Source organism: Scomber japonicus, chromosome 19, assembly GCF_027409825.1.
Source record: "Scomber japonicus isolate fScoJap1 chromosome 19, fScoJap1.pri, whole genome shotgun sequence".
In the NCBI taxonomy this organism is placed as follows: Eukaryota; Metazoa; Chordata; class Actinopteri; order Scombriformes; family Scombridae; genus Scomber; species Scomber japonicus.
The window spans coordinates 25,738,574-25,751,641 of record NC_070596.1 but is presented as its reverse complement, the minus strand read 5'-3'; the positions used below and the strand labels follow the sequence as shown (position 1 = coordinate 25,751,641).

General features: G+C 38.9%; 1 protein-coding gene across 1 annotated transcript in view; it reads left to right on the top strand.

The window, feature by feature from the left end:
* The window catches only part of zswim6 (zinc finger, SWIM-type containing 6), a 61,761-nt gene that overhangs the window by 24,186 nt on the left and 24,507 nt on the right, over window positions 1–13,068 (top strand). Inside the window, 1 exon segment of the mRNA XM_053339512.1 lies at window positions 10,382–10,738. Coding sequence (XP_053195487.1) covers window positions 10,382–10,738 — 357 coding nt within the window.

Here is a 13,068-nt window from a genome sequence, read left to right as displayed (position 1 = left end):
TCTGTCCAGTATGTTAATCCTGCAGGATTAAAGCTCTATGACACTTATACTCAGTGAAATATCCAAACTAGGACAGCAGTTAACATTTTGAAAGTTTTCTCCTATATCAGGTGAGCTTCCATCCATCTGTGTTTATTCAGGAAAAACTCCAAACTTTTACTCTTTGCTGATGTGGAAAAGTTTGTGTATCGATAAAAAACAAAATTCAGTGAAGTTCAATGCGAAGAGACATTGTGAATAAATGATGACATACAACGAAGCTTGTGACCTAAACGTCGAGCAAAGATAAGAAAACATCAGCAAAGAGGAGATCAAAGTATTACATAAAACAAACAGAAACATCATATTTTCATCATGTTTTCTACAGTGTTTTGCACCATTTAACTCTTTTAATAATGTCTTCTTGTCTTCTAATTTGAAGTATATTTTGCCTGTGTGACGTTGTTGAAATGTTTGTGGTTAATTAACATCTAGTCTGTGGATGTAAACATGCATTTAATCCAATTTTCTTTTGGCTGAATTTCTTTGGAAGCCTAGCTACAGTTCACTTTGTTTCTAAAACTCTAACATGTTACACTTAGTCATTTAGTCATTTAGGCATTTATTTGACAGTCAGTGTAGAAAGACGAGCAGTAGACATTGCGTTTACATGATATGCATCTTACCCGCTAAGCTATTATGGCAACCTGAACAGGTTAAATTTACAATGCAAAACTACCAAAACAACAAATTCTGCATGTTATAAACGGAAACCATCAATTTGGGGCTTTTTTTGTTACAAAAAATGACTGAAACTATCAATGTTTGGGCCATTTTGCCATAAACAATGAATGAAATCTTCAATTTTTGGGGTTTTTTGCCATAAAAATGACTGAAACCTTTAATTTTTGGCCTTTTTACTATAAAAGAAATGACAGAAACCAACAATTTTGGGCTTTCATGCTATAAAAAATGAGTGAAACCAACACTGAATGATTCTCTGCCAATCTACTAATTGATAAATTGACTCATTTCAGCTTTAGTCCAAATGAAAACTGGTGTATTGAGGTTTTCATGGCTCGTGTGACACATTCTTTCATAACCCTTTAGATTACATGACAGGCACGAGTGTAGCATCTCTCTGCACTGATAGCTGTAATCGATTCATGAGCTGCCACCGCTGCCACCGCTCGCCACGCTCTGATAAAAAAACCACTGAGAGGTTTCTACTCATGTGTTTTCACTGTTAAAAGGCTCGTCTCTCTCTCTCTCTCTCTCTCTCTCTCTCTCTCTCTCTCTCTCTCTCTCTCTCTCTCTCTCTCTCTCTCTCTCTCTCTCTCTCTCTCTCTCTCTCTCTCTCTCTCTCTCTCTCTCTGTCTCTGTCTCTCCTCACATCTTTTTTAGTGCGGCTGCTCTTCTCACAGGGAGAAGCCAGTTTCCTCTCAGTCTTCACTCCACACTTAGACAGGCCTCGTTGGAGCCTGAATGGCAGCAATTAGACACAAATTTCAGCCAAGACTCCCTTTTTTCCCCTTCTTCTTCTTCTTCTTCTTCTTCTTTTATTGGACAGCGAAATGGACACCATAAAACTTCAGGCGGCTTCAGTGGTGTTTCACTTTGTAGGAGGAGTCGTCGTTTTCTTGTCTGGGGTATAACGAGACCGTATTGCAATTTCTCATGTGTTGTAAAGGCGGCCTCTTGTTTTTCTGAAAGAGCTGAGGAATTTCTGTCCACTCGGTCGAAAAGGGGGGACTCCTTCCTCCCTGCAGTATTTCAGCGCAGTTTGCTATTTCTAGAGTTGTGTGTTGAGAAGCAAAGAGAGAGAGAGGGAGGGGTTGCATTGTAAAGAAAAAAGCAGATAACAAGCTAAACTGAAGTTAAACCGGAGTGAAATTGGCTTTAAAGGATTGGTCCACACAGCATCGATAAGTACGTTCACACTGTAAGAAGCTGCTGGCGATTTACTTAAGAGGAATCCAGATTGACCCACTTAACTCAAAATCCTCGTTGACCTCATTTTGGGCTTGCGTGGAGGTGCATCCTCCAGCTCTTCACAACTTTAACCCCCCCACCCCCCTCCTCCTCCCCTTCTTTCCCTTAACTCATTAACTTATTAGTGGAGGCTCTCAAATCCCCACTATACTGTTTGCTTTACTACGTCCACCTTAACCCTTCTTTACTCTACAGTGCTAACAAGCAGGTTTAACTCTCAATTGTTAGAGTCATTTTCAATAAAAAGAAGATATTGACAATTTTGCTGGCTAAAAAATGACAATTTAAGAGTCCAAAATCAAATTATGTTTAATTTTCTGTCATGGTTTAACACAATAAAGTGTCAAATCCTTACATTAGAGAAGCTGCCACTACTAAATGTTCCTGATTTTTCCTTAAAAAATGAATATCAATCAAACTTTATCTATAGAGCAGCTTTCATACAGGTTAATGTGATTGACAAGCTGATAATAAGAACAAGTGACAACATAAAGAAAAGGAATAAAAACAAAAAGAACAAATTAAAAAGAAAATAGAAAAAAAGGAAAAAATTGTGACCAATGCTCATGAGAGAAAATAAGAATGATACACATATTTTTAAAAACTTAAATAAAGTGAAAATAAAAATAAAAAAATAAAAATGAGAGAGAAAAGGTTTATTAAAAGTTAGAGTTAAAGAAAAGTAGGTTAAAATAGATCAAAATGAAAGTAAAATGAAATAAAAGAGAAAGTTTAATAAAAAAAGCTAGCTGAAAACTAGGACAAATAAAATCAATAAGAAGCTAAAACTGAAAGAATGATAATAATAATAATAAAATAACTTAAATAAATTTAAAAAATATATTATAAAAATGAACTAAATAAAGCTAAACAGGCAGGTTTTAGTTCCAGTGGTTCAGTTGAATAAATATGATTACTTAATGATATAAACTACCAGCTACCAGCCACTATAAACATCCACAGACTTAATGGGAAGCTGATCTGAAACCAGTTCTGCAGGACAGATGGTAATCAGTGCAGCGTGACCATTGATTGGTTGTTTACTTCTCCTTCCTGCAGCCCCAGAGGTGCTTCTGCATCTCCACGGGTGAGAGATTAGGTTCCTCATTGTCATCATTGTCATCACGCTCTCACACACACAAAGCACACCTTTGGCCGAGAAGCCCTCGCCCGCTCCTGATTGGCCCGGGCCTTTTGCATCGAGGGGCTGAGGTGACTGAATGGTCGACCGGTGTGTCGAGGGTCTCGCCGGCTTTTGTGCTCTGGGAGAGTCTTTGGGCACATAGCTGAGAGCGTGACCCCCTGCAGACGCGGTTTGAGCCTCTGGCATGAAAGTGTCTTTCAGGCTGAACTCTGTAGGGAGCTGAGCTGCGCTTTCACAGGCTAACGTCCCGGCCTTGTTCTTTAACTGCTTAAAGGACGAGTTCACACATTTTTAAAGTCTTCTCTTAAAGCAGCAGTCAGGTTTTAGCTGGCTGTAATCATTCCTCCTGTTCATACTGACTACTCAAAGATCTCCTTTAAGTGTGCTTTCAATGTGAAGTGATGGAGGACAGAAATCGTCATTTAGTCTAAGTGAAGTCTGAGTTAGTCATATAAAGTGGATATCTGACACATTTACAGTCTTTATAGTATATATAGTAACAAAAAGAGGGACTTTGACACTAAAAAAGACAGAAAATAGTAGTAAACTAGCCATTAACATTTACCAGAGCTCAAGTTGACACATTTAAATCAAGTCCACAGTCAAAAGATATTCAGTTTAAATATCACACTAGATCATAGAAGAAGAAGAACAGCTTCAAACTGAACCTGGAGACAAGACTAAACTCATTCATTCAATCTTTTTAGCATCAGATTCCCTCTTAGTGTTTCCTGTTGAGCTGTGGAGGAAGTATAGTAACAAAAAGACTTTGCTACTAAAAACACTGTATCGTTGAAACATAGAAGATGAAGATTTGACTCATTTGGACGCTGAAGCTTCATATTAGCTTCAGATCAACTTTTAAATACAATTTGAGGAATAATTACAGCAAGAAAAATCAGGTTTAATGTTCATTTGGGCTCCTGACTGTTAATTTAAGATGGACTGGTCCTTTAAAGTCACAATGAAATAGTAGTTTGAGCATCTTTAGCTGCTGTAATATGAATATTTGAGCATTTAATGATTACAAAAAAGGGGTTTAAATCAATATTTCACATATGATCGGTCCACTAAAGGCCGCTAACGTAGCAACGACAGGGCGATATGTAGCTGCACCCGCCTCAGCAGTTATTATATCAGGGTGACGGAGAGGAGAGAATGAAGCCACAGTCTTTTTAAAGTAAATTAAAGTATTACTCAGTGATAAAACACCCACTTCCCTCTTATGATTCTTCTCTGTTAGCTGCTACGACCCACACAGCAGTTTTTTTATATGAAGGGTGCGGTTAGCTATCTGCCAAAAAGTCTCATATTTGATCATATGAATTTTTTTTTTTGCAAACGCCCCTGAGTTCAAGATGAGTCACCATCAGACATCTGAAAGTGTTTTTAATGATTTTTTGTTTTGTTTTGACACGTTATTGGTATTTAACTGAACGATTAACATAGAAGGACGCAGGAGTGTATCTTTAACCTTTTTACATACTGTTAATATCTGACTAATCTGACTCATTATCATTCCGAAATTCCCCGTCAGATTAATCTAATGGGAAAAAAATGTGAAAAAAATTCAAAAAATTATTATTTATTTAACCCTCCTGTTGTCCTCGAGTCAAGGAAGGGAGGAAGGAAGGGAGGAAAGGAGGGAGGGAGGGAAGGAGGGAAGGAAGGAAGGGAGGAAGGAAGGAGGGAGGGAGAAAGGAAAGGAGGGTGGAAGGAAGGAAGGGAAGGATGGAGGAAGGAAGGAAGGAAGGAAGGAAAGGAGGGAGGACAGAGGCAAGGAAGGAAGGGAGGAAAGGAAAGGAAAGAAGGAAGGGAGGACGGAGGAAAGAAGGAAGGCAGGACAGAAGGAGGGAGGGAGAAAGGAAAAGAGGAAGGCAGGAAGGAAGGAAGGTGGAAGGAAAGGAGGAAGGAAGGAAGGAAGGAAAGGAGGGAGGATGGAGGCAAGGAAGGAAGGGAGGAAAGGAAAGAAGAAAGGGAGGACGAAAGAAGGAAGGAAGGAAGGAGGGAGGGAGAAAGGAAAAGAGGAAAGGAGGGAGGAAGGAAGGAAAGGACGGAGGACGGAGGCAGGCAAGGAAGGAAGGGAGGACGGAGGAAGGAGGGAGGGAGGGAGAAAGGAAAAGAGGAAGGGAGGAAGGAAGGAAATGACAGAGGAAAGAAAGAAGGGAGGAAGGAAGGAAGGAAGGAAGGAAGGAAGGAAGGAAGGAAGGAAGGGAAGAGAAGAAAGAAGGAACAGTCAAAACAGATGGGGTCAATTTCTGCTGTTGTCCTCGGGTCAGCTTTAACCCGGGAGGACAAACAGGCTTCAAGGCTTCAAAGTTGGAATTGATCATTTATACCTTACTCTTTATAAACAGTTGGACTCTGTCAGTTTTGACCCGAGACGACACATTCAGGGACTCTAAAATAAACTGTTTATCTCACCGCTCTCTGGGTAACCTTTCACCCTGAACATATTCTGATCGTATGGATTTTTTTTTGTGAACGCCCTCGAGTTCAAGATGATTCATCAAACGTGTGTTTTTAATAATTCTTCTGAGTCACGTTGGCGTTTCTCATACTGTTAATATTCTGACTCATAATGCCAATATGTGTATCAGCTACATGAAAACTAACAAATTATTTTAGCATTTTATTTCCATTTTTTATATACTGCGGGTCACATTAGGACGAGTCTGGCTATAAGAAATGTTTAGGATGTTTTTAAAGCTCTCAAATGTAAAAATTGACCAAATTTGACCCTGAATATATTCGATCGTATGATTATTTTCGGTAAACACCTCTGAGTTTGAGATGAGTCATCTGAAAGTGATTCTAATGATTTATTTTGACACCTTATTGGCATTTAACGAGAGATAACTGACTGATTAACACATGGTGACGTAGGACTGTGTCTTTAACCTTTTACATACTGTTTATATTCTGACTCATGATGTCAATATGTTTATCAGCTGTTTAAAGATGTTTGACTCTTTTGTATGTTGTGGGTCAAATGAGGAAGAGTCTGGTTAAAAGAAATGTTTTAGGAATGTAAAAATGCATCAGATTTGACCCTGAACGTTTTACATTGCATTAATTTTTTGTTCATACGATCGAATGAACAAAAAAATCTGAATTGAGGATGAGTCATCAGACATTTGAAAGTGTTTTGATTTGAGTTTTTTTTCACACCTTATTGACATTTAACAAGAGATAACGGTTTTAATTGTTATCTCAAACAGCTGAGCAGCACGCCAGGGTTAAAAAACTACTCCTCTTCTCCCACTTCCTCACTTCCTCACTTCCTCTCCGAATCCTTCAGAGACCGCTTAAGCAGACGACCTCACGCCTAATTGGGAGCGAAGCGTTAAAACCTTTTTTTTGGTCTCCGGGCCGGCCGGCGTATTTACACCCACGACGGGAACGAAGGAGTTAAGTTTGGTTGCTATGCGGTGCACAGAGCTGTATTATGCAAGCCTGCGAAGCACAGACACACACACACACACACACACACACACAGAGAGAGAGAGAGAGAGAGAGAGAGAGAGAGAGAGAGAGAGAGGAAGTGCATTACAGAATGCTGAGCTCAGGGCTTTGGCTCATTGCCAAGCACGCACACACACACACACACAGCTGAGGGCATACCGATTTTTCCAGCAGCACAGCGGTCTCCTCCTCGCGAGTCACTCTCTCTCTCTTTCTGTTACGTCAGTAGTTCAGCTGTGGGCCAGGCATGACTGGGGCAGGGCTGCGTAACTGAGAGCACCATGCACTTCTCTCGCAGTGTGTGTGTGTGTGTGTGTGTGTGTGTGTGTGTGTGTGTGTGTATGAAGACAGGATATGGACTTGTGGTGAAGTGTGATCCTCTCTCTCTGTGTTTGTGTGTCATGTTTCTGCTCAGCAGGAAAAGCAGCAGCAGCAGCAGCAAGAACTGAAATGACATCTCTTCTTTTTTTCTCTTTCTTTCTTTCTTTCTTTCTTTCTTCTATTTCTAAGTTTCGCTCTCACATATTTTAATGTCTCGTGGTTCTTCCGCCTGTTTTGTTTTTTTGGGGCTTCAGTTCTGTGTATCTCCCCGCTTCGCCACATCTGCAGGCAAACACCCACTCTGTTATAACGGCGTTCTTCTTCCACCCAAACAGAGGCTGATATGTGTCACAGTTATGAGAACCAATGTTCCAGGCGTGTTTCTGATGAACATGTATGTGTTTATGTTCACCGGCATTACAGGAAATATTTAAATGATATATATTGCAGTGACGATGTTGGGATTACACCACTGGAAAAAAAAAAAAAAGTTTTACCATAACAATAATAATGTTGATGGGAAAGTTTCTTTAAAATTGGGTCACAGATGTTGATAAGTGAGCAGAGGTGTTTCCATTTAATTGATTTAATCTGTTTAATCGAGTGTTTGCATCACAGATTTTAACGGAGGAGTATCTCAAAACACCTTTGTGATGGTATATAGCAGGTTATTAGTCGGAGAAAATGCGTAATGCTACTATTTGAGCTTTTTAAAGGTTATTTATTCATGCATTTATTACATAATCGACAGTTTAGGTATAAGATAAGTAAGGAAATATAGACACTGGCTAACTTCTGTAGATTTAATGTTAGCATGACAGCACTCTGCAAGACAAAGAGTTAAATTATTATCATTTTAACACATTTTTCAACCAGTTATGACACAATAAATGCATAAAAAATGAAGGAAAGTACAACAATGTCTATAGTATTTGTTTGATTTCTTTTAATTTAGACATTATAAATCTTCCATACATATTCCCCCACATGACTCTTCTCTAACATTAACATTAAAACAAGGCTTTTAAGTAAAATGTTCCCTATTATTATTATAAAGTTGAATTAATTTGCTATAAAATAAACTGTTAATCAGTCCAGTACTCTCAGAGGAGTTGATGCTTCACATTTTACTCGGACTGGAGAGAGTTTAAGACTGTATAAGATGTACAAATGATCATATAAATGTTGTAGTTGAAGGGTTAAATATTTTTTAAGATACAGATTCAAAGTGAAAGTTTATTGTTACTCAGAAAAGTGCGTAGTAGGCGTGTGAGTTTGTTTATGTGCAAGATTTTACGTAGATGTATAGCTATAAATGAAAGTGTTGCTATGGTAACCTCATCACCTTTCTTACACCTGGCTTTAAAATGTGAAATCTGGATCTGGACTCGTGAATTCAAAGAGTAAATTAAATCATGTGATCGGATCAATCAGATGACATTTGATGATGGTCAGGCTCAGATCTCTGCCAGTTATAAATGAGATTGGTTTTCCTAGGATGGTGAAGTCCATTACCTGCCCTACTCTGGTCTCCAATCTCACTCCTCATCCTAAAACCTAACCGACCCAAGTCAGTGGCAGAGTAGGGCATGACTTCACCATCCTAGGGAAAGTAAATGTCGTACAGCATCATTATATTTATAAGAAAATAATCTAGGATGGTGAAGTCCATTACCTGCCCTACTCTGGTCTCCAATCTCACTCCTCATCCTATAACCTAACCGACCTTACCAACAAAGGCGACGAGTATGAGCCAATCAGAGGCAGAGTAGGGCATGACTTCACCATCCTAGGGAAAATAAGTGTTGTACAGCATCATTATATTTATAAGAAAAGAATCTAGGATGGCGAAGTCCATTACCTGCTCTACCCAACTTTAACCTATCCTCATGTTTAAACTTCACCAATCCAACCAATGAAAGCAAGGAGTGGGGCGACTCATGACTTTGCCATCCTAGGAAAGAAAGAAAAAGACAATGCGGCTACAAAAAGCCCTGAAAAAACTACAATTAGCAGCAGCTGGAGGTCAGTCGTTGTTATGACTACCAGCTGAAACACCTTTTATTGATATATCACATTGATCTGATTAGAAGTTGAGTCTTATTATTGGTTTCCTAACAGAGTCTCAGATGTTTATTTAGCCTCACACACAGAAGGAAAGAGGGAAGGAGCTTTTTTTTTCTTTTTTTTTTGTTCTTTGTCTTTTGGCATTTTATATTTGCTGATGCTCCCTCTGTCATCTGTTACTGTTTGGCTTTTATCAGCCTCGCCATCGGCCAAGTCACGTATTTCTCAGTTTGCACGACAACAGCATGATTCACACACACACACACACACACACACACACACACACACACACACACCGAGTACATCATGCTGCTTTTTGATTTCAGTGGAACTAAAATGTGCCATGTAGTGTCTGTACATGAGCACAAAAGCTTTTGTCACATCGCTTGCTAATAAAACTCAGATGATAAAATCTCTCTGAGCTTCTGACATGGTGTGTTATCTGACTGGGTTAGTAGGTTACCGCGGATACAAGCTTTTTACTCACTCTGATTGTCGTCTTCTCCTAATCAGACGGCACATATTTTAGCCTCTGTGGGCTGACGCAATATTTAACAATGGAAATCTCACAACCTGCAGCTTAACTTGTTTCAGATCTATTTTTATCATGTTTTGTTTTTTTTGGCTGTTGTTGTTTGTTTAAAATGGAAATTTGAGAGTCCCGCAGCATTTGCATCAGGGTTTATTTTCCTGTCAAATACTCTTATAGGCTTCCAAGAAATGTGAGTAAATTTAAGATCCTCCTGAAATCACGCTTAAAGGCCTGTAGGTTGTTTTTTTTTTCCAGTTTTTATGTAATAGCAGGTTTTTCTGTGTCTGTGGTGAAATGATCATTCAGTCAGTTCTACGTCAGAGAAAGAGAGAGAGAGGGGAAGTTAATCACTGGAGTTGTTGTGGAAGGGAAATGAAAAGAAAATGAGGATATTTGGCTCTGCATGCTCGCTGCCCTTTCACCCTCCTTTCCTTCGTTCTCTTTTCTTCTGTCTCTGTCTCTTTCTCTTTCTGTCTTTTTTTTAAACTTTTTTTCCCACCCTGCCATGCCTCTTTACTGACCGGAGGAAATTTGGTTTAAACCATATTTTTACATGACATCTGGTGTGATAGTTCAAGTATAGTTTATGTCAAAGTTTCGAACTTCCTCATGCAACTACCAATTACTGATTATTTTCATTAATAATTAATCTGCCAGTTATTCTCTCTATTCATCAGTTAGTCATTTGGTCTATAAAATCGTCTATTACTGTTTCCCAAAGCCAAAGATGCAACCTCAAATGTCTTGATGTGTCCCGACTATTTGTCCTGACTAACTAATCTGTAACCCAACAATATTCAGTTAACTGTTGCAGAAGGAGAATTGAGTGTTTTTATATGAATTGCATTTGATTGACAGTTGTTTTATTTCCTCTGTTTCAGGGTTTCACCTCAGCGGCACAGTAAGAGAACCGGCTACGGCCTCGGAGCCCGAGCTGGTCTGCAACGTGAGCGTCAGCTTCGACCGATGTAAGATCACAGCGGTGACGTGCAGCTGCGGCAACAAGGACATCTTCTACTGCGCTCATGTCGTGGCGCTCTCGCTGTACCGGGTACGGAAGCCCGAGCAGGTCAAACTGCGGCTGCCCATCTCAGAGACGCTTTTCCAGATGAACAGAGATCAGCTGCAGAAGTTTGTTCAGTACCTGATCACCGTCCATCACACCGAGGTGCTGCCGACCGCACAGAAACTGGCCGATGAAATACTGTCGCAAAACTCTGAGATCAACCAGGTGCACGGTGAGTTTACATGGTCGTTATCTGTGATTTCAGGGGAAGAACAGGCTGAACTTCCCCCTCTTAAACGTGCACGCAGGTACAGGCTTAAGTAAACAAAACACAAACACATGCAAATGCGGGTACCTGTGTTAGATTTCCTCCGTCTCGCACCAGTGGAAGTCCAGCTGGTGGCTGCCATCCTGGGAGAGGATGCAGGGAAAACAACAAGCTGTTTCTAGGAGAACGGGACAGACACACACACACACACACACACACACACACACTTAAATCAGGTCAAGAACAAGTTAAAAGAATGCATTAAGTGGGGAAAAGTTTGTGAGTTTCAGGCGTCCCCATAAAACATTAAATACCAGAAAGTACATGAATGAGTGCAAAGTGTGTCACATAGTGTTTCCTTAAAACTCTGAGTGCTCACAGACCTACTCACACACACAGCTTCCAAAACATACGCACCTCAAAACTCTACTTTGCTCATAAATTCATATTGAAATCATTCATTTTAAAGTGTTTTAAATGTGTGTACTCTGCTTTCTTTTGCACATACATGATGCTTTTGTATTATAAGTAGGGCTGTCAAACGATTAATTTTTTTAATCGAGATTAATCGCAGAATTTCCATAGTTAATCACGATTAATTGCGTTTTGAATTGCATGTTCAAAATCCTGTTATTTTACATTTGAAGGCAGTTTTAAGCCCATAACGTAAAGCATTTCTTACCAGAGTGTCTTAACTGGGAATCAATCACGGCTCTGCTGCGACTCCCACACTCCAAAATGGTCCTTTGGTGGAGCTGAGGCTCGCTTGGCTGCACCTGGGTGTTTAGCGTGGAGGTGCTAACTCAAACTCGACGTACTCCGGTGGTAGTTAAACTCCGTTTGACACAGGTTGCATTTTACTTTTGACTCGTCAACTGAACCGTCTGGAAGTGTTTTAAAGTTAAACAAGCCGTTCAAAAGTCCAGTAGCTCTCTTACTTTCCATCAGCGCGGTAGGTTTACTGCAGGAGGCCACTTCAAAGCATAGCGCTACAGCTAGAGGAGCCGTCTACGGGGGAGTAGAAGGGACAAAAAGGCTGCAACATTAAAATACGATTAAAAAAAATTAACACGTTATGGATTGCATCAATCTAATCGTGATTAACGCGTTAACGCTGACAGCCCTAGTTTTTATATTTATATGTTGTGTACTGTGCACATGTGCTTTTTATCTGGTGTTACTCTGCTGCTGCTGCTGCTGCACAATCAATTTCCCCCTTTGGGACAAATATAGTAATTGATTGAATAAACAAAACAAAAAAAAAGAAGAAGTGTAAAACATGCAGGCAGCTGTGTTTACATGTAAATATACAGCGTGAGGTTAATCTGCAGCATGTTTGAACATGTTTTATGCCCCAACGGACGTGTAATGCTTTATTATAGAACAGTATGTTGAATATTTAAGATGCATTTTGTTTTATTTTTAGTTGGTAGTTTAAAAATATATTCAGTTTTGTGTGCAGAGATGTTAAGGGAATTACTGCAGAGCTTTGGTTTATATTGTTGGACTGACTGGTTACATTTAGCAGGAGTTATTTTAAGTAATTTGTTGTAGCTATTGGTGTATTAAGGTGTTAATAAGCTGATAATAAGACAGAATAAGTAGACCGGGGACAACATGAAGAAAAAATGAGATAAAAATATATTTTTTTTAAGATAAATAAATAAATACATGGAATTAATAATGGAAAATAAAATGTTAAATTAAATAAATGAAATAAAATAAACAAGAGAAAATAAATCAAAGTAAAATAAATTAGAGAAAAATAAATAAAAATAAGAGAGTAAGAGAAAAAGTCTGTGTTAATCAACCTCAGATACTGTCTCAGAATCCAGTTTATGGTCATTTGTGTACACGTGGTAGCATTTTATTATAAGACATAGTTAATCTTTGGATACTTAATATTTAAATATAGAGTACATAGCAGTATTTTGCAGAAGAATGTGCTTTGAGGTTGCATGTTAATTACCAAAACATCTAATATTCTTCATTTCCACTTTGTTTAAACAGTTTTCAGCAACTTTAATCTGCTGTTTACTGTAACTTAATAACTGTATCCATGCAAACATAATGCTTATATGTAGAATATTTGCTTTGCAGCCTTTTGATGGTTAAATACTTGACAGTATTTTCTCTTTAAGTGCAATTTATTGATTTTTACTGAACATATTTGTTTTGTTTTATTGATTTAAATCCTCCCAGGAATGCATGTTAAATATTAGAAATGTGGCGTATGTATTCCTCTCTTATATTAGCAGATGTAGCAGATTTTGCAGAGTTTCTAGTATTGATCA